Source organism: Miscanthus floridulus, chromosome 8 (assembly GCF_019320115.1).
Source record: "Miscanthus floridulus cultivar M001 chromosome 8, ASM1932011v1, whole genome shotgun sequence".
Taxonomy (NCBI): Eukaryota; Viridiplantae; Streptophyta; class Magnoliopsida; order Poales; family Poaceae; genus Miscanthus; species Miscanthus floridulus.
The window spans coordinates 88089081-88111322 of NC_089587.1; the positions used below are offsets into that span (position 1 = coordinate 88089081).

General features: G+C 50.2%; 1 protein-coding gene across 2 annotated transcripts; it reads right to left on the reverse strand.

Moving 5' to 3' along the window:
• Positions 1-7817: 7817 nt before the first annotated feature.
• Positions 7818-21468, reverse strand: LOC136472874 (BTB/POZ and MATH domain-containing protein 1-like). 2 transcript variants are annotated; one of them, XM_066470581.1, is made up of 2 exons: positions 21260-21468; positions 7818-9047 (listed from the first exon to the last, which is right to left on the reverse strand). In XM_066470581.1, coding segments are annotated over exons 1-2 (1017 nt in total). In that variant the 5' UTR covers positions 21261-21468; the 3' UTR covers positions 7818-8031. The 2 variants fall into 2 exon arrangements, with proteins under 2 accessions (XP_066326678.1, XP_066326677.1); XM_066470580.1 differs by lacking the exon at positions 21260-21468 and adding an exon at positions 9225-9549.
• Positions 21469-22242: the final 774 nt, after the last annotated feature.

Sequence of the window (22242 nt, forward strand, 5' to 3'; positions counted from 1 at the left end):
ATTGTGCGAAAAAAGTAGACATCTTGTATTTTTAGACATATTAGTATAGAGTATAGGACTAAGTATGACACACATGATAGTTCTCAATCAATTCATCTAATATTGGGCTACTCATCCCTAGGTAAATTATAGTGAGCTGCTCTAGCAGATGCAGACAAGCTATTGTAATAATTTAATAAGAAACACTGGTGGACAGCAGGTCCTTACATAGAAGTTGCTTATTTTTCTAGTGAAGTTGTTTAATATGTTTGTTAATATTACTTTGAATATATACATGTGCTTTCATATTGTGTTCGTATTGCATAACAAGTAGTTCAAAATTTGCAATGCTACATAATGTTAATTTGAATATTGTTAAATTGAATACTCTAACCTTTTGTTTATCAATTTGTAACAGGATAACCTCTCTCACGTAGCACCCGTTGTATCTCCTTCTTGAGGTGGAATACGACGACCAGCATCGAGCACACATCTTGAGTGATACCAACGTAGAGGTGGCATTGTCTCCTTTGAGGCCCCGCACGCACACCAGGGCGCACCTGTGGGACGAGCCTTACGTGCCGTACATACGGCGTGTCAGCTTCTTTGATCTTGTCCGTGTTGTCAACTACGGTCTTCCGCCTCTTGACCCAACACTACTTACTACAACTATAGACAGGTGTGAATGCCTTCTTTGTACATAAATATTCTTATAACAAATTTGAGGCAACTAACAGTCGTTCTATTCTTATAACAGGTGGAGCCCTGAGACCCACACGTTTCACCTACCTTGCAGCAAGATGACCTTGACCATGCAGGACATGAAGGCTATCTTTGACCTTCGGTTGGAGGACTTCCAGTGACAGGTATAGTTGACAATGATCACTAGAGAGAGCTGGTGGCTCAGTTCACTGGCTTTCTTCCACCGGACAACGAGGTTTCCAAGAAAAATACGTGAGCAATTCAAGCCTATTTAATACTTGAATTGCTTTCTGCAGCCATCGGGTCTCATTTTCTTTGGTGAATTTCAAGAAAAGTTTCGGTGTTTCATCGTTCTGGATCATAGAGCGCTTTGATTATTTGGACCCACAGATTGATGAGGCTCAGATCGACAAGTTCGCTAGAGTGTGGCTCTGGCACTTCCTTGGTGCTTTTCTATTCCTAGACGCCTCAGGCAACACCATCAGCTGGATCTTTCTTGACATACTACGCTAGCCGTGGGAGAACATAGCGACGTACAGCTGGGACAGCGCAGTCCTACATACTCCAGGTTTGGTGTTGGGAACAATAGCCCATTGGGAGTCCCCTTAATACTGGTTTACCGGTAAGTACTTCGGTTCACTATATTCTTCGAGGCAGTTACATATGATGAAATTATTAATGGCTAATTCATTATCGTGTTCAATATAGCATTGGAACGGGTAGGATACACTCCCTACAGCTCTGTATATCTGGACGGAAGCAGAGTTAGTTAGAGGGAATGCGAGGCGCAAGTACAGGGAGTACACGGACGGTCTCGACATCCTGACACAGCACCAGGTTACGCTCTCTTTACTATCACACATGTGTCTTGTTCGATGTATACTATATCACAACCTAACTCAATTATGAAATGTTCAGGTGCATTGGTGTCCTTAGAATGCTCCGGAGCACGAGTACTATCTGAGTCCTATCATTAGGGATGAGTCAGACGAGTATCGCTGCAACGTCCCTCTTATTTTCTTCCATGTGGTCGAGATTCACTTGCCCATCAAGGTTTGCAGGCAGTTTGGAAGAATGATAGGCTACCCACCACTGCTTTACTCCACCAACCAAGAATTGCATGGGTGCGTTATCGATTAATAACAAAGCTACACTTCAGATGTGTGTGTGGTACAACTAACATCGTTTTGTTGTAGGTATGATCATAGGAAGAGGTACAAGACCAAGGATTGATGCGTGACACACAACACGTACATCCACTTATGGCAGAACAGGGAACGGTAGCTGGTCTATGCAGGTCCCCCACATGACCAGCACACCTTCAACAAGTACCTACGGTGGCTTCACAGGTCTACGAGGACACATATCAAACCCCCGTATACTAAGGAGGCGATTGACGAGGACTCAGAGGAAGATGTGATCGAAGATGTGTATGACGTTGCCACTAGAGACGACACACAACTACAGAGAGCCCCGCTTCAAAGATACGTGGTAAGATACTTGAATGGTATAATTTGTTATCCATTTAGTATTAAGTATGTGTACTAAAACTGTCCAACCGCGTTTATGTACCCAGGCGACACAATTGTCAAGGATGTCCAACGAAGCAGCGTTTCGGCTTCATGAGTCTAGAGGGCAGGGGCCATGCGTTCTCGAGGCTTTTGTGGAGGTAAACATAAACTTGTCCGTTCCGAAAATGTTTCTTTAGTGTATATACGTTTGAGAAATGCACTAATTTTAACGTCTATTTATGTAGAAGGTGAAGCAGAGCTGCAGGATGCTAACTCAGAAGCTGAGCTGCATGGACACTCCTTGGGTGGAATAGGCAGTCCCGGCGCGGTCGGGTGACACGTCTTCTGGCTCTTTGAGGATACTAGCCGACTCTTCTCAGCCAGTGATAGGTGCCACTTCTACAGTGTGTACACCACCACATAAAGATGGCAATGGGGAATTCCCCGTCGGAGGTTGCCTCCCCATCCCCGTCCCCGCGGGGAGAAAAAATCCCCGTCCCCGTCCCCGCCAAAGCTCACGGGGACGATTTCTCCCCCATCCCCGCCCCCGCGAGGGGAAAAATCCCCGTCGGGGATCCCCGTCCCCGCATTTGTTCATCACCATTCAGGTTAATTCATCATCATTCACATGAGTTCATCGACACAATATTAGAGTACACCACGAATCACAATCCAAAAATAGCTAAATAGCAAGAAGCAGGATATTAATCATCACAAAGGTGTAGAACTAGGGTTATTGCTGTTATATATACTCAGAAGACATTGGGCCTTTGTGGGCTGGTTGGGCCATCAGGAAAGAGAGCAAAGCCTGTATATAAACGGGGCGGGGATGCGGGTATCGGGGACGGGGAATGCTCCCCCAGAACCGTCCCCGCCAAACCCGACGGGGGACGTTTTCTCCCCGTTTAGATCCCCGTGGGGGCATATTTGACTCCATCCCCGTCCCCTAATAGGGGAATTCCCCGCGGGGAATCGGGGATCGGGTCCCCGTTGCCATCTTTACCACCACATCATAGCACTGAAAAGGACCCTGCAAATGAGGGCGATGATGACGACGACGACGACCCCCCGAGTTTCCGCAGACAACACCACCAGTGGGACGATTGGCCGCAGGACGAGATCGGCATGTCTCAGCTAGGTGGTGCCCCACTTAGTACCCAAGGAGCCTCACAGGTAGTAACAAAGGAAGTTTCTTTAAATACATAGGCTCCATGAACTAACGATCATAAAGATTATAAGTAATCATGCATATTATATACTTGCAGGGTACAAGCCGTACGCACCGGCAACATGACCACTCCGATGTTGGCTACACTCCCAATGTGTTGCCAACAAATCCGAAGAGACAGAGGCGTCCGAGGGATCCTTATACTCCTGGGTCTTAGTTTGTTAGGGCGAACGAATATTGTCGTCCAAAACTTGCAGGCTTAGTTGGTTATGTTATGTCGAACCAATGAAAATGTTATGTGGCAGCTTGTCAACTTGCGCACGTACTTCATTTATCTGCTTCATAACTAGCAACTAGTTCGGGAACCGGCAGTCCCAGTGTATCTTGCCGCCGGTGGCCGGCGTCTTGACCCCGATCCTCCCGAGCTTGGTCATCGCCACCACGAAATCGCCGAACAAGGCACCCTGGTTGGACGCGCAGTAGTCGACTGTGCTGCGCGACCTCATGTCGAACTAGAGCACCTGCTCGGAGCCCACCGGCGAGGGGTCGAGGAAGGCGAAGGCGTTGGGGTCGAAGCTGCAGGTGCCGTTCAGCTGCGACGCGAAGCCGGGGTCCATGGTCGCGTCGCTGCTGATCCTCACCGACAGCCGCCGATCTTCTGTCTGCGTCTAGGTCCTACCGCGCCGTGGTCTATGGTGCGGCAGACCTTGCTACGTCATCGGTCAGCAGTCCCGGTCGTCGCCACGTCATGCTCCCACCGCGCTACCATGCATGACGCGGCACAGACGTTTCGCCGCGCCACAACAATAGGCGCGGCCAAAAGTGTTAGTTTTAAAAAAAACAGTAGTAGATTTAAAATTAGTTTACAAAAAGTGTTAAAAAAATCGTCGGCGCAAAGAGTAGGGGGGACCGTGCGAGTGAGAAGCGTTAAACCCCATGGACCATCTAGGCTGAACAGGGCAAGATAATGTTCAGACTTCAGATGTGACTTTTTTTTATATAAGCGACTGGCCTGAAGTCTAAACCAGGTAAACCACCTCCCTGAACTTTTAAAATAATTCATTTTACCTCCCTGACCGCTTATAAATGGTATTCGAAGGCGGTTTTGTCTTTTCCTTTTTTATTTATATATGTTGAATCTTTGAAAAATAATAGTAAAATAGAAAAAAAACATAAAATAGAAATTCTAATTTTGTTGGACTCCACGTGAGTATATCTACGTAGTGAACATATAATATGGTATGATTTAGTATAAATTTTTTGTTATAACTTTAGATCTATGTTTTTCTATAATTGGATTTTCCATTTTGTGGTTTTTCAGTGATTTACTATGTTTTTTTAAAGATTCAGCTGAAATAAATAAAAAAAAAGACAAAACCGCCTTTGAAAACCGCTTATAACCAGTCAGGGAGGTAAAACAAACGGTTTTAAAAGTTCAGTGAGGTGGTTTACCCGATTTTAGAGTTCAGGGAGGAAAAACAGATTTTCGCAAAAGTTGAGGGAGGTAACGCGGACTTTATTCCCTCCTTCAACAGCTCCCTGCTCAATCTATCCGTGCCTAGAAAAACAGAGGCATCCATGCGCAAAAAAAATGTGAACAACCGCTACTCCTTATCGTGGAGTGGTATTTTTTTTGTTCGACGTAGAGAGGCAGAGGAAGAGGCAATAAAAGGAGACTTGAAAGGATAGAATATACCCAAAGACTTAGCCTTAGATAGGAGTGCTTGGAAGACAGCTATTCACGTGCCTGAACCTTGATTGCTTCTGTTGGGTTTCAACTCTAGCCTACCCCAACTTGTTTGGGACTTAAAGGCTTTGTTGTTGTTGTTGTTGTTGTTGTGTTGACGCAACGTCGCCCTTACTGTCACTGTTTAGAGGTTCACCGGAATTAAATCTCCTACCAATATTTTCATATATGAGAATAATGAGAAGTAGAATAGGCAGTGGATATTCTATTTTATAGGTCCTGACCGTGTGCATATTCTGAAGGCACAAAACTATATAGCATATAACACTAAGCTTACTGTATCGACCTCAAATCTCAAAAGTGCAATATTTATAGGCAAAATTCCGGCAAATTCAATAAAGTAGCCTTAAACTAAAGTTAAAAATTATAATCCCCTGTATGAAAGAAATCATGTACCATGGGCTTGGAGTTGGAGAAAGATCTCATGCACACAAGTTGAAATGGGGCCAGATTTCTGTCTGTATTTTGGAATTGTGCCGCAGGCTGCAGCCTGGCGTGTCCAACCAGGGAAGGCCGACACCCACCGGTGGCCAGAAATGGTAGTGTTGGCCTGTTGGGCTGGATGGACGCTAGGGGCAATTGCTATTGTTATGAAGTACTCCCTCTGTCCCAAAACTCACATTTCGAAGAGTCGACTAATCTTAATTTTAACTAGGTTTATAGAAAATAGTATGAATATTTGTATCTCTAAATAAGTTTACTATATATGACATGATTAATCTAATAATACTTATCTGGTATCATAAATATTAGTATTGTTTGCCTTTTTTATATATATATTTGGTCAAAGTTGAAATTGTTTGACTTCTCAAAATACAGGATGGAGATTTATTTTGGGATGAAGGGAGTATAGACTAGCACATAAACAGGAAGGGAAAACGTTTTAGAATCTAGAGCACTTATCATGACATTTAGGCTCTTTGGCTGGACTTGGACTTCCAGCTAAGAAACACACGGACCAATTGACCGATGTAACGTCCAGAGCACCTTAGATAGATAAACTGGGATGTATGTTTCTCACCTATAAAGGCTCAAGTCAGCCCAAGAGCCCAATGCCTTCTCCATGATATATCATTTCATGATATGTCATTGACCAATGTGTTGAAAACACATTTATGTAGAGAACAACTTTTCTCTAAAATGGATGTCTCCCATGAGGAGAAAAGGAAGGAAAAAAGAGTAAAAGACAACCTAGAAAAAGGGATGCTACTTGCCATGTTTTGTGTAGATACAAGTAGTGGCAGTCATTTTGCTTGACATCAGGTTTTGGGACAGGGTAGAAAACGAGACATCATGTGCTAAGATTCAGAAATGCTGTAATCTGCTGCAGTTTTTCCGTACATATTTTACAAACTTTGAAATGACTTCTCTAATTTCAGGCCAGTTGCAGCTTGCTGCACAGCGGCACGTTTATAGGTGCGTGGCTGGGAAAACAATTACTTTTGCGGATTTTGCATTAGAAACCTTGAGACTACCATGCACCTATTCTTCGAATGCCCCTTCTCCAGTGCCGTATGGGGTAACAGCCAGAATTTTAGCCCTTCGCAATGGACTGAAGCTGTTGATGTCGAGGACTGCTTCCTGTCGATGATAGAGGGGGGAAGCAAAATGGCTCACACTTTGGCAATCCTCATCTTATGGCACGGAAGCAAAGAAACGCTGCTCTCTTCAATAACTCCACGAGTACGGCGATGCAGGTGTTTGCTCAGATTAAGGACGAATCATCCTTGTGGGCTAGTGCTGGAGGAAGGGTCCTCACCCCCCTCTTTGTTGGATCTAATTTTGAGAGTAATTAGCTCATGTATCCTAGCCCCCCTGCAGTGGTCTGCTGCAAGAGGCTACACTCCTTGTGCTTTTAGTTGCAAACTCTCTTCTATCTTATTAACATATAGCCGGGCAACCAGATCTTTAAAAAAAAAAACTTTGCTGATCGATTCTCTGTATGAATCGGCAAAACACATTGCAATTTTAACTACGAAAGAACTTGCCCAAAAGTAAGTGCACTTCAAGTTGAAAACCATAGTACGTGCATGGAGTATCGTCTTAATGACATTCAGTTACCAAAATGAATTAAACGGTAGAAGCTAAGCTTGAAATTTATCGGCAACAAAAATGGTGCAATAGTGCTATATATACGACTTACAAGTACATACAACGTGCTTTTGAATAGATCAGAAAGAACTCATGGAGATAAGGTACATAAGCAAAACTAAACCAACCCATACTTCAAGCATAACCCAGTTTCAGGACAGAGAGACTGGCAGAGCAGGGAAAAGAGAACAGAGAAACAAAAGTTTAACTAAGCTATATGAATTTGCCACTATCCATGTCGTGAGTTCTGTGACCATATCGTCAACCTCGCCTCCCTTACCAGTATAGGCAGCAACTTAGTTCAAAACTTCAAATACTACAAGGAATCAAGTTTAAATTTCCAAACGCTCAAAAACTTATCAAACAACAAACACCATAATATATAAGCAGAGCATGATGCTAAAGCTATACGCTTGATCACTGAACTAAATGCATGGTTCATATGGGGATGATGCCAACATAGTTCAGTGATCAAATTGATGCGGATAGGTGATAATAACAAAGTAAATATCTGAAAAAGCTAACTCAGCTGCATGAGCAAACAGGACTAACAAAACACAGAAACATCCATACAAACACACAATTAGGCTACTGATGCATAATGACCATACATTTGCACCTGACCTGAGCAGTGGAAAATAAGCTCCAACGCATCACCATCACATGTATCATTACCACATTGCATACTTAAACAATAATGCGATAAAACAAGTTCTAAGCTCTAGTACGCTTGAAAATATATATAAGGTAGCAGTCACCAAAATATCTGAACACCACACTGATAATAGACATGAACGCCTGAACTAAATACATGGAGATGAATCACAGCGATATCATGCCACAGGCCTCTCTTTAAACTCAGCAATAATGGATGGGAACTGCTGCTGCACGAAACCATCAGTTAACACAGCCTTCCTGAATTTTTTCTCCATTGCAAAGAAGTCAATGCACTTGATCTTCAACTCTGAGCAGTTGTACATTTCAGCACAAGCTAAGGTAGCAGCAACTGTTTCAACAGACACAATGTCCCACAATTTTCGTGCACAGAAAAGCTTCAGCCGATCCAAAGCATACTGGTCAGCTGCAACAAGTAGATGACGAATCATTTCAAAGGGGCACTCAACAAATTCGTCGTCTCCAGGGTAGGTGTCTGTGTACATAAACCGGAGCATGAGTTTGAATGTAGCAGGAGCAATGTCATGTAAGGTGATGTATGCCATCGTAGCCTCAGCCATGGAACCAAGGAGCTCCGCTCGAAAGACTGGCGAGCGAGCAGCAAGCAATGCTCGGTGTGCGTGGAACGTCTCATTGCCAACTATGAAGGACACATCCGCCCCATCTGCGCTGTCCAGCAGGGTGCCTAGATGGTCTACAATGTTCGAAGGCGGTACAGGAATAGAGCCGTCATTTACAACCATAATGCCACATATGATCCTGATGTGTCCATCTTTTACATGATTTTCTACTAGATCAGTCCGTGTGACAAACCGAGACCAACCCCAGTCCCCCATTTGGAATTGGAACAGATGAACCCCTGTCCTTTTCTGAGCAGTTGAAGATGGTTGACCATCCTTGTCCATCAAGAATACCTCCAAGATGGCACTGACAGAAAGTCTGGGTTGGTTCTCTAGCTGGACGAACACAGAGAGATGCTCGTCGCTGTCAGACCTCCCAGTTCCACGTGGAAAGCATTTTATCTTCCACATGTGGCCGCCAGCAGAGAAGGGGTTAGAGTAGACAGCCTTGCCAACAGCGAGGTGCTTAGTTTCCTGGTAATATAATCTGAATTCGTGGAAATGGAAATCAATAGGCCAGCCCTGCATCCCAGCCGATTGGTGTCGCTTGTCCACTGCACAATCGCAAACCAAACTGAGTCTCAACCAAAATGGCAAGGAAAATTAACGATCAAACATCACAATGTCAGCAGTTTCTGATGCAGAAATTCAGACTGAAAAGCGAAAAACTAAACCCCAGTTCCCTTGAGCTGCAAGAACTGGAGAGGACAAGAAGGGGCAGATGTACTCACTATCTAGCCGCCGGACGTGACGGTGGATTGGTTCCTGCCTGCTGATTCAGTCGACCGAGGACCGGAGATGAGTTGCGCCGGCCGGTCCTCTATCTTCCCGGCTTCCCAACTTAGGTCCTCCGGTCGCGTACACGGCCCGGTCGCCACCCTCGGCACCTCCCCCTCCACGACTCACAGCGAATCCCTCCCCGACTCTGTAGCGCCCTTGCCCGCAGCAAGCCTCCGCCGGACCTCGCTTCTCTCGCCGCCGTTAGGGTTCCTCTTGCGGCAGCGTGGGCTGCCGGCGCAAAGAGTAGTGGGGGACCGTGCGAGTGAGAAGCGTTAAACCCCACGGACCATCTGGGCTGAACTGGGCTGGACAATGTTCAGACTTCAGATGTGACTTTTTTTTTATATATATGCAACTTCAGGTGTGATTTTTTTAACATTTTTTAAAACTATTCTTAATTCTAACACTGTTTTTTTTTCTTCAAAAGGAACACTTTTGGCCACGCGTATTTCATGAAACAAGCGGAAAAGTTCCGACCCCTCTCTACTATCCGAACAAACTTATCATCTTGTTTCGTTTGATCGAATTTGTTTTTCCTCCCTTTTTATGTGTGAAAAGGGGTTTATGTGTGTCCGACCCTTCTGTTTGTTAAGACCGTAAGGCCCGAGGTGTAGGAGGAAAACTCTGATCACGTTGGTAAGCAGGAGTGCCGTAGCCACTGGGGCGTAGGTATCTCGTAGTCCGACCAGTCGTGCTCAGACATTTGTTTCCGCGAACCTTGTCGCTAGGTTTTTAACGCGAGGGAGAGATTGGGCGCAGCGACTGTTTCAGAAAGGGTGTATATATGCCCTTATCAGCCCCCAATTGAGACCCGATCCCTTGCCATTGCTGGAGTCGGGTGTCACTGAAGATCGAGAAGAGGATAGCGAAACTAGTAGGAGAAAGCGTCTCTTGTTTTCGCACGTAACCCCTTCCCAGAATATGAGCTATCATTCTGCGACCGCGTGTTCGGTCTCCTTGTGAGTCCAACTTTCCTCGAGCCCCCGCGCGTAGCAGGGGTACGGTCGAGGGTCGGCTTGTCTTTGTGATCGTTGTCCCGTCCGCGGTTTCAGCAACCGAAGGGGTTGATCTAACGTCACTTGCCTCGATGGCTCGAGTGACGTGCTCGGTGAGCTCGCTAATGGGCATGTTCGAGTGGAATCCAGGTCCATCATTTGTGACGGGGTCAGCAAAGCCCGCATGGGGCATCCCACTGCTCCTTAACCCGCCTTTCAGTAGATGTCCGAGCTGTTCCGGAGGACGACTCAGGTGGCCTAATGGCCTCCCCTTAATGGGGATTCTGTGGGCTCGGCTGGAGGTTATGATCGAACGAGAAGGTTGAGATGACCATGTCCGCTTCTAGGTGGGTCGGGCGAAGGCCGCTGGGGCTCATCTGTGTTTTCTCCCTTGGCTCTTGTTCGACATGAGGCGGCCTCGGGCCCTTCGCGGGCCAGCCTTTGAACCCTGGTCTCCCTATTTAGGGTCGGGCGGCTCGAGCCCCCGAGCCCCGTGGGGCTCGGTAGGGGTCGGCCATGTTTCATGCGCCACCCCAACCTCGGTTTTTGTAACCGGAGGGGTCGAGTTAATGACACTTGCCTCGATGGCTCGAGTGTCGCGCTCGGTGAGCTCGCTAACGGGCATGTTCGAGTGGAATCCGGGTCCGTCATCCGCTGACAGGGTCGGTAGAGCCCTCATGTGGCATTCCACTACTCCTTAACCCGCCTCCCAGCAGATTCCTGAGCCGTTCGATAGGCTCAGGTGGCCCGTTGGCCTCTCCTCGATGGAGATTCTGTGGGCTTCACTCGAGGTTAGAATCGAACGAGAAAGGTCGAGATGTCTCAATCCGCATCTGAGCGAGGTCGGGCAAGGCCGCTAGGGCTCATCTCGGTTTTTCTCCCCTGGCTCTATTTGACACGAGGCGGCCTCGAGCCCTTCGCGGCCCGGCCTTTGAACCTCGATCGATCGCCGCTCATATCGAATGAGACGACTATCGCTTCATGACACGACGCGAAGCGTTGTGATGCAGCAATTGCATATGCAATACTTGGATGAATGATTGAATGAATGAATGTATGAATGCATGAGAATGGATGAATGAATGATTATGTAATGGAAAAGAAAAAATGGGGGTCGGTAAAGTTACCTCGATGGCTCGAGTGACGGGTTCGGGGAGCTCTTACCGGATATGTTTGTGTGGGGTCTAGGTCCGACGTTCGTGATGGAGCCAGGGTAACCTGCATGGGGCATCCCACTTTTCCATACCCGTCTCTCGGCAGTGGCCCGAGCCATCCGACCGACCTGGGTGACCTATCGGTCTCTCCTTGATGGAGATTCCATAGGCGGGGCCCTTCAGACCCTTTTCGAGAAGGTGGAGGCTAAAGCTCAGGGTGCGGGAATAAGCACTCTGATCACGCTGGTGAGCAAAGACGCCATAGCCGTCGGGGCATAGGTGTCTCGTAGTCTGACCAGCTTTACTCAGTGCTTGTCTCCACACACCTTGCCTCTAGTTTTTTAACGTGAGGAGGGGTCAGACATAGAGAATGTCTACCGAATAGACACTCTTGCCAGCCCCCGAACGATGCCCGACCCCCTGCCGTTGCTGGGGTCAGAGGCTCAGTAGCGAAATTAATGCACGTAAAGTAAGGGTGGCCCGTCTCTCGGTAGCGGCCTTGAGCCATTCGATCGACCTAGGCACAGGATTTACCTCGATGGTAAGAGTGATGGGTTCAGGGAGCTCTTACCGGATATGATCGAGCGGGATCCAGGTCCGTCGTTTGTGATAGGGTTGGCATAACCTGCGTGGGGCATCCTGTTGCTCCCTACCCATTTCTCGGCAGTGGCCAAGCCGTTCAATCAACTTGTGTTACCCGCTGAGACAAAACTTACCTATGGAGATAGAGGATGAGAACATCCCGCACAAGAATTTAGTTAGGCAGATAAGCCAGGCGAAGAACTTGTAATAAATGGACAAGCTCTTAAATTTTATTATAACAAAATAGCTTTTTAGCCCTTCTCCCCTTTTTTGGATAAAAAGGTTAGTGCATTCCGACCCATTTTGTCATTAAGATCGTAAAGCTTGGGGGGCGGGAGAGCAAATTCTGATTACGCTGGTGAGCAAAGGCGCCGTAGCCGCCGAGGCATAGGTCTCTCACAAGCCGACCAGTTATACTCAGAGTTTGTTCCTGCAACCCTAGCTCCTAGGTCTTAACGTGATAGGGGGTCTGGCACAGAGAAGTGTTTGCCAGGCGGACATACTCTTAAATGTGTACGGACCCTTTCCGTGGCTAAGGCCGAAAAGCTCAGGGTGTGGAAAAAAACTCTGATCACGCTGGTGAGCAAAGACGCCTTAGCCGTCGAGGCGTAGGTTTCTCGCAGTCCGACTAGTTTTACTCAGTGTTTGTTTCTGCAAACTTCACTTCTGGGTCTTAATGTGAGAGAAGGTTGGGCATAGAGAATGTCTACCGGATAGGTACACTCTTATTAGCCACCAAGTGAGGCTCGACTCCTTGCCGTTGCTGGGGTCAGGTGTCATAAAAGATCGGGGAGTTCGATAACGAAACTGATAAAAGAAAGTGTGCGTTTATTAAGGGTAAAAGTGACGTACCTGCTCGATGTTCCAGGCATTGGCGAAGACTTCACCGTCGATAGTCTTGAGCTTGTAGGCACCTGGTCGGAGCACTTCCGCGATAACATATAGTCCCTCCCATGACGGAGAGAGCTTGTGGTGGTCCTTGCTGCTCTGGATAAGGCGGAGGACCAGGTCTCCGACGTTGAAGGCCTGACCCCGCACTCGATGGCTATGGTACTAGCGCAATGCTTGCTGGTACTTGGCCGAGCGGAGGATGGCAACATCGCGCGCTTCATCCAGCAGGTCCATGGCATCCTCAAGGGACGCCTCAGCTCCCTGTTCGTTGTACGCCCTGACCCTTGGCGCTCCATAGTCGAGGTTGGTTGGGAGGATAGCCTCAGAACCGTAGACCATGAAGAATGGTGTGTAGCTGGTAGCTCGGCTGGGAGTCATCCTCAGGTTCCAGAGCACCATAGGAAGCGCAGCGACCCATCATCCACCAAACTTGTTCAACTGGTTGAAGATCCTAGGCTTGAGGCCTTGTAGGACCATGTCGTTCGTGCGCTTGACCTACTTGTTCATGCGGGGGTGCGCCACGGTGGCCCAATCGACCCGGATGTGGTGCTCATCGTATAATCGGAGGAACTTCTTTCCGGTGAATTACGTGCCATTGTTCGTGATGATGGAGTTTGGGACCCCAAAGCGATGGACGATGTCGAGGAAGAATAGCACGGCTTGCTCGGACTTGATCACGGAGATCGGCCGAGTCTCTATCCACTTTGTAAACTTGTCTATGGTGACAAGCAAGTGGGTGTAGCCCCCGAGCGCCCTTTTGAGAGGTCCGACCAGATCGAGCCCCTAGACCATGAACGGCCACATGATGGGGATCATCTAGAGCGCTTGGGGCGGTAGGTGAGTCTACCGAGCGTAGTACTGACACCCTTCACAGGTGCGCACAATCTACTCGGCGTCGGCTACTGCGGTCGACCAGTAGAAGACTTGTCGGAACATGTTTTTGACTAGGGTTCTAGGCATGACATGGTGACCATAGACCCTACCATGGATATCGCTCATCAAACGCTTCTCCTGTTCAATGGGGATGCAGCGCTATAGGATCCCGGCGTGGCTTCACTTGTAGAGTTCGCCCTCAACAAGGACAAAGGACTTGGCGCGACACGCGAGCCATCGAGCCTCTGTCTTGTCCGTCAGCAGCACCTCATGGAGGAGGTAGTCGAGGTAGAGCGTCCTCTAGTCGACCAGAGGGTCGAGCTCTGTCGCTGGGTCTTCTTTGAGCTCCATGACTTCAGGGGCGGATGGAGTCGATGGTTGGTCAGCCCCCAAGCCTAGGGTGAACATCTCATCACCGGCTTGTTCCGGCTCCTCATAGCAAACCGAGGGCTTGTGCTGATTGCTGGCGAAGATGCCCGTTGGCACTGACTCTTGGCCAGACGCCGCTTTTACCAGCGCGTCGTCTGCCTTGTTGAGACGCCTTGGAATGTAGTTGAGCTCAAGGCCATCGAACTTATCCTCCAGCTAGCGAACTTCTCAGCAATATGCAGTCATCTTGGCATTGTGGCAGGTCGACTCCTTCATGACTTGGTCAATGACTAGCTAGGAGTCGCCCTAGACATCGAGGTGTTGGATGCCCAATTCGATAGTGATGCGTAGGCCATTGATGAGCGCCTCATATTTGGCCACATTATTGGAGGAGGGGAAATGGATGCGGACCATGTACCTCATGCGTACCCCGAGGGGCAAAACGAAGACCAGCCCCGCACCAGCGCCTTTCTTCATCAGCGATTTATCGAAGTATATCATCCAGTACTCTTGGTCGACGACCGCTGGTGGTATTTGAACCTCGGTTCACTCTACAACGAAATCAGCCAACACCAGGGACTTGATGGCCATCCAGGAGGCATATGTAATGCCCTGACCCATCAGCTCGAGTGCCCACTTCATGATTCTTCCTGTGATATCCTGGTTTTGGATGACCTCACCAAGGGGGAAGGACGTCATGACCATCACCGGATGTGACTCGCAGTAGTGGCGTAGCTTCCTCTTGGTGATGAGTTTGGCATATAGGAGCTTCTAGATTTGGGGGTAGCGGGTCTTAGAATCAGATAAGACCTCGCTAATGAAGTACATGGGGTGTTGTACTTTGAGGGCGTGTCCCTCTTCTTCTCGCTCCACTACTACGGTGGCGCTGACCACTTGCATGGTGGCCACAATGTAGAGCAGAAGGGGTTCTCCATTGATCGGAGGAACCAGGATCAGGGCCTTCGTTAGAAGCTGCTTGACTATGTCAAGTGCCTCCCGAGCCTCGAACGTCCATTCGAAGTGGTTGGCCTTCTTTAGAAGTTGATAAAGGGGGAGACCTCATTTGCCGAGGCACGAGATGAAGCGGCTGAGTGCGGTGAGACACCCTATAACTCGCTATACCCCCTTTACATTCTAAATTGGGCCCATCCTCGTGATGGCCGAGATCTTCTTTGGGTTGGCGTCGATGCCACGCTCGGAGACGATGAAACCAAGCAGCATGCCCCTTGGGACCCCAAAAGCGCACTTCTTGGGGTTGAGCTTAATGCCATTTGCTCAGAGTTTTGCGAAGGTCCGCTACGAGCTGGTCAGCCCATTTGGACTTGACCACGATGTCGTCTACATAGGCCTCAACGGTCCACCCAATGAGGTCTCCGAAACACTTGAGCATACAACACTGGTACGTAGCCCCAGCATTCTTCAGACCGAACGGCATCGTGACATAGCAGAATGATCTGAAGGGGGTGATGAAAGATGTCACGAGCTGGTCAGACTCTTTCAACGTGATTTAATGGTACCCGGAGTACGCATCAAGGAAGCAAAGGGTTTCGCACCCTGAGGTAGAGTCGACTATTTGTTCTATGCGTGGCAAAAGAAACAGATCCTTTGGGCATGCTTTGTTGAGACCCATGTAGTCAACACACATCCTCCATTTCTCACTCTTCTTTCATACAAGAACGGGATTGGCTAACCACTCGGGGTGGTACACTTCCTTGATGAACCCGGCCACCAAAAGCTTCGTGATCTCCTCGCCGATGGTCCTACATTTCCCCTCATCGAAGCAACACAGGCATTGCTTCACTAGCTTGGAGCCTGGGTGGATCTTCAAGGCATGCTCGATGACTTCCCTCAGAATGTCCGGCATGTCCGAGCGTTTCCTTGTAAAGATGTCTCTGTTGACGCGGAGGAAGCCGATGAGCGTACTTTCCTATTTGGAGGAAAGCGTGGTGCCAATGCGCGCCACTTTGGCCATAGGGTTGCTAGGGTCTATGAGGATCTCCTTGTCGCCCTCCACTGGCTCAAAAGACCCGACCGACCGCTTGGGGTCGGGTGCTTCTTCGGCGACCTCCTTTCTGATGGCCGTGAGCTCTTCGGAGGCGATTGTCGCGGCGTGATCGCAGCACTCGACCTCACTATCATAGGCGCGCTAGAAGGAGGTGCCGATGGTGATGACCCCACCTAGGCCCGACATCTTTAGCTTTAGGTAGGTGTTGTTGAGGATAGCCATAAACTTCGCGTAGCATGGTCATCCCACGATGGCGTGGTAGGTTCCGTGGAACCCAACCACTTCGAAGGTGAGGGTCTCCATCCTATAGTTGGATGGACCCCCGAAGGTGACGAGCAGATCGATCTACCCAAGTGGCACGACCTACTTTCTAGGCACGATGCTGTGGAAAGGCGCTCTAGTCGGTCAGATGTGCACTTGGTCCATGCCCATAGCGTTGAGCGTCTCGGCGTACATGATGTTGAGGCCGTTGCCTCCATCCATCAGTACCTTAGTGAGCCGCTTCATGCCGATGATCAGGTCAACCACGAGCGGGCATCTCCCCAGTTGTGGGACGCTCTCTGGGTGGTCGGTCCGATCGAAGGTTATGGTGGACTCCGACCATTGAAGGAAGGTAGGCTTGGCCGGCTCGGCTGTATAAACCTCGCGGCATGTAAGCTTCTAGCGGCGCTTGGAGTCATAGGCCATCGACCCTCTGAAGATCATGAGGCAGCCATCCAGCACTGGAAAGCCACCGTCCCTCCCCTTGGCGTCATCCGCGGTCGGCTCGGGGTCCTTCCCATGCTCCCCTTTGTTGGAACCTCCGGACAAGAACCGATTCATGAGGCCGCAGTCCTTGTACAGATGTTTAATGGGGAAGGCATGGTTCGAGCATGGCCCCTCAAGTAGCTTCTCAAAGTGGTTCGAGGTGCCCTCTGCAGGCTTCCGACCGCCCTGCGGTTGGCGGTAGCCACGAGCGAGCCCTTGTGCCGCTGCTTGTTCTTCCTCTTGATGGGACGATTGGAGGCGCCTTCACCGGCGTCCTGGTCCCATTTCGCCTTTCCCTTGAGGCAGTCAAAGATTGCTCCTACCGCCTCCTCGCCTGAGGCGTGGCTGGTGGTGATGTCAAGGAGCTCCTTGGTGGTTCATGGGCCCTTACGTCCCAGCTTATGAATCAGGGACTCACAGGTGGTCCTAGACAGGAAAGCTCCTATAACATCGGCGTCGACGACGTTGGACAGCACGTTGCACTGTCGAGAGAAGCGCCGGATGTACTCACGAAGGGTTTCTTCGGTGTTCTATCAACAGTTCTTGAGATCCCATGGGTTCCTAGGGCGCTTGTACGTGCCCTAGAAGTTCCCCACAAAGATATCTTTCAGGTCCGCCCAACTTTGGATTCTGTTGGGCAGAAGGTGTTCCAACCATGTTCGCGCCGAATCGGCCAAGAACAATGGAAGGTTGCGGATAATGAAATCATCATTATCCGCTCCACCATCTTGGTAAGCAAGCTGATAATCCTCGAGCCACAATCCAGGGTTCATTTCCCTAGAGTATTTTGGGATGTTGGTTGGTGGCCTGTACCTTGGCCGGAAGGTGGCGATAAGGATGTGTCGGTCGAAGGCCTAAGACCCCGGTAGGCTGAGGCTTGGGCTTCGGAGCTCGCCACTGTCATAGCGTCCACCATGATGAGGGTGATAGCCACGGCTAGCTCCCTCTCTCGGATCATCGCGGGTACATCTGTGGGCATTGAGGATGTCGCGCGCATCACGGTCGTGGCCGAGACGCTCATGCACCAGGATCACGGTGCACTGCCTGTCGCCTTGTGTTGCCTGGTGGACTGACGCGTCCTTGTTAGGTCGCTCTAAGGGCGTGCGCTGGCTAGCGTTGAGCTCGTATCGCCGAGACAACGAGATCTTGGCCTGCTGCGCCGCCGCACGCTCGAGTAGCGTGCGAATCTCGCGGTGGGTCCAACGATCTTTGAGCGTTGCAGACCCCGAAAGCCCATGGAGCAAGGCTACCACAACGGCGATGTTCTGGCTTGCCCGGGTGAAGTGTGGGAGGGCTTCATCGTCCGCGATGATCCTCCGATTCACGTCGCGGGCCATGGCACGCGCGCCCACTGTCTCTGTGGCGCTCGATCTCCCAATCGAGCTCCATGCGTTCCTGCTCAAGCTAGAGTCGTGCTTCCTCAAGTTCTAGGTGCTGGGCCTTTAGCTGCTCCACCCGCAGGCGGGGTGGGCCCCTGTCTCCCCCTCGACCTCGTCATCGAGGTCGTTCGTCGGGGTAGCCTCCTCTTCATGGATGCTTTTGAAGTGTCCCTCAGGGTTATCCACCATGAAACACTCACGAAAGGGGTGATGACTCCCCCTGCTAGAGTCAGAGCCGGTGGGCGACTTCGATTCCCCCGCGAGAAGGCCATGGAAAGACTCCGCGACATATTCAGTCTTCCCCACGAACCCGTCGTTCGCGGGGGATGAAGGCGTGCATTGCACCATAGGGTGGCCATCGGTCTCTGTGACGTTGCAGAGACCGAACGGGAGCGCTGTTGGGGCGCTCCGGTTGAGGTATTCCGGAGAGAGCGGCTCCCCTCCGACATGCTGCGCCATGACGTTGGCGAACGAGAAGGTGAGGTGGCGCAGGTCCTCCTAGGATGGCCGGGGTCCCAGGAAGGCGCTGAGCTGGCGCTCTAACCTCCCGTAGTTGAAGTCAAGGAGCTGGTTGCTTCCGGAGGCGCGGGCCTCCGGTGCATGCAGCTGCAGCTCCTCAAGCGCCTCGGCGATTGCGTCGAGGTCGGCGAAGTGGATAGGTCGGACGGCGGCGGGAGCTATTGCCAACTCTCCCTCCACCATGACGATGAAGTCTAGGTCCTTGAAGCACACGTAGGCCCCCGGGACCTAGCTGAGGTTGTGACTAGCCATTCGAGGCCTGGTGTGGATGTCGAGACACACAAAAGGCCGCTACCTGGCGTGCCAACTGTCTGTGTTTCGAGATGCCACCAACAAGTAAAATTCAAATATTGCGTGTCTGGCCTGGATGGTGTGCTAAGAGGACACAAGGTTTATACTGGTTTGGGCAGAATATCCCTACATCCAGTTCATTGCTGCTGCTCGTGTTACTAGCACTGAAAGTTCATAGTAGGGGTTACAAACGGGTGAGAGAGGGACAGGTTCCAAGTCTCTGGTGGTGTGTTGCGACGAGTTTCGATCCGTTTGGATTTGAGTCGAGCTCCGATATGTTCGGATGCCGGATCGGTCCCCTTAATGGGACGCCCTGCTTTCCCTTTTATAGGCTAAGGGAAAGCAGGGGTTCCAGCGAAAGGAAAAGAGGGGAATGAGAAGGAGAAGTCCTCCAGGGTCGATGGGTCCCTCTTTTCCTTCACATGGGTCATGCCGACCCTGTAGACGTGAACAGGGATAGATCCACGTCTCGACCCTGTCCGTCACTGGCGCCATGTGTAGGCGTCGTCTCCCGGTCGTGGTACTCCACTCTGTCCTAGCGGACGTCGTGGTGAACTGACGCGTCTATCAGTGTTCCTACGAGGGTTAGGCAGAACAGTACCAGTACGCCCGACGCTGTTCCTGATATGAGTCCCTAGGTATGCCCCATCACGGCCATGGGTTATATCGGGACGTGCCAGTCACTTCCCTGGCGTCAGAGCTTTGACCCAGACCCATACGCTTGGACCTGGAGTGGTTGACAACAGTATGGGCCTTCGTCGGGCGAGACGGAGCCTCCGGCCTTGGGGTCGGGCGAGGCGGAGTTCCTCCCCAGAGGCCGGGAGAGGCAGAGAGCAATCCCAAGGCTCGGGCGAGGCGGAGCCCAAACCCATGGGTCAGGCGAGGTGGAGCGCGGACCCAAGGGTCGGGCGAGGCGAAGCCAGCCCTCGGAGGTCGGACGAGGTGAAACCGGCCCTCGGATGTCGGGCGAGGCGGAACTGGCCTTCGGAGGTCGGGCGTGGCGGAGCCCTACCCTCAGAGGTCGGGCGAGGCGAAGCCTGCCCTCGAAGGTCGGGCGAGGTGAAACCGACCCTCAGAGGTCGGGCGAGGCGGAGCGCGGACCCAAGGGTCGAGCGAGGCGGAGCCCTGCCCTCAGAGATGGGGCGAGGCGAAGCCAGCCCTCAGAGGTCAGGCGATGCGGAACCGGCTCTTAGAGGTCGGGCGAGGCGGAGCTTGTGTACCTGGGGTCAGCAAGGGTTGTAGTCGTGCCCTTGACCGCTCGGATGAATTAACGTTGATGGTTATTAGCTCATCCTCTTCGAGTATCCTGGTATTGGTCCCCGACAGTAGGTGTCTGTGTACATAAACTGGAGCATGAGTTTGAATGTGGCAGGAGCAATGTCATGTAAGGTGATGGATGCCATCGTAGCCTCAGCCATGGAACCAAGGAGCTCCGCTCGAAAGACTGGCGAGCGAGCAGCAAGCAATGCTCGGTGTGCGTGGAACGTCTCATTGCCAACGATGAAGGACACATCCGCCCCATCTGCACTGTCCAGCAGGGTGCCTAGATGTTCTACAATGTTCGAAGGTGGTAGTGGTACAGGAATAGAGCTGTCATTTACGACCATAATGCCAAATATGATCCTGATGTGTCCATCTGTTACGTGATTTTCTACTAGATCAGTCTCTGCGACAAACCGAGAACAAGCCTGGTCTCGCAGTTCGAACAGATAATAAACCCTTGTCCTTTGCTGAGCAGTTGAAGATGGTTGCCCATCCTTGTTCATCAAAAAGACCTCGAAGATGGCACTGACGCTCCTGGGTCTGGGTTGGCTCACTAGCTGGACGAACACAGAAAGACAGTCGTCGTTGTCACTGTCAGAACGTAGTTTTCCATGTCCAAAGTAGCATATCCTCCACATGTGGCCGCCAGCAGAGAAGGGACCGTAGACGATCTTGCCAGCAGCGAGGTTCTTCATTTGCTCGTAATCTAATCTGAATTCGTGGAAACAGAAATGCCGGCCCTGTAACACAGGCACAGCCTAGTGGAGTCGCTTGTCCACTCCACAATTTTCACGATCAAGCATCACAATGTCAGCAATTTCTAATGTAACAGAAATTCAGACTGAAAAACTAAACCCCCAGTTCCGATCCCCTAAGCTGCAAGAACTGAAGAGAACAAGAAGGGGCAGATGCACTCACTATCTAGCCGCCGGAGGTGACGGTGGAAAGGTGCTTGTCTGCTGGTTCAATCGACCGAGCAGCGGAGATGTTGCGCCGGCCGGTCCTCTCTGTCTTCCCGGCTCCCAACTTAGGTCTTCCGGTCGCGTACACGGCCCAGTCCCCACCCTCGGCACCTCCCCCACGGCGTCTCACGGCGAATGCCTTGCCCCCCGCAGCAGCAAACCTTCGCCGGACCTCGTGTCTCTCGCCGCCCGCTAGGGTTCTTCTAATCCTCTTGCGGCAGCGTGGGCTGCCGGCGCAAGAGTAGGGGGGCCGTGCGAGTGAGAGAAGCGTTAAACCCCACGGACCATTTAGGGCGTGTTTAGTTCAAAATTTTTTGGCTTTGGGCTACCGTAGCACTTTCGTTTGTATTTGGCAAAAATTGTCCAATTATGGACTATTTAGGCTTAAAAGATTCGTCTCACGATTTCTCAACTAACTATGTAATTAGTTTTTTTTTTCGTCTACATTTAGTACTCCATGCATGTGCCGCAAGATTCGATGTGACGGTTATTATGCAAAATTTTTTGACTTTTAGGTGGAACTAAACGGGGCCTTAGACAGGCTGGGCTGAACTGGACTGGACAATGTTCAGACTTCAGATGTGACTTTTTTTTTCAAATAAGAAACTCAGATGTGACTTGGATGAGCCTACCGGCTGCCAAGTTTTTCAGTCCAAGGCGTCTAGGTAGGCTGGGCTGGACAATGACAATGATCAGACTTCAGACATGACTTCGACGAGGAAAAAGTCCTTTTCACCCTCAATTTTTATAGTCGTTCGATTTCTTCCTCATCTATAAAACTTCCTATTCTTAAAACCGTTTTTTGGTAGTTCATGGAGTAAATAAATAAATAAAATCGTCTCATATTTTCCCTATGTCACATCAGCTAAGAGGAGAGAGTAGGAGAGGGGTAAATCAAACTAAGCTAATAGTTCAAGGGTAAGTTAGGATTATATTTTT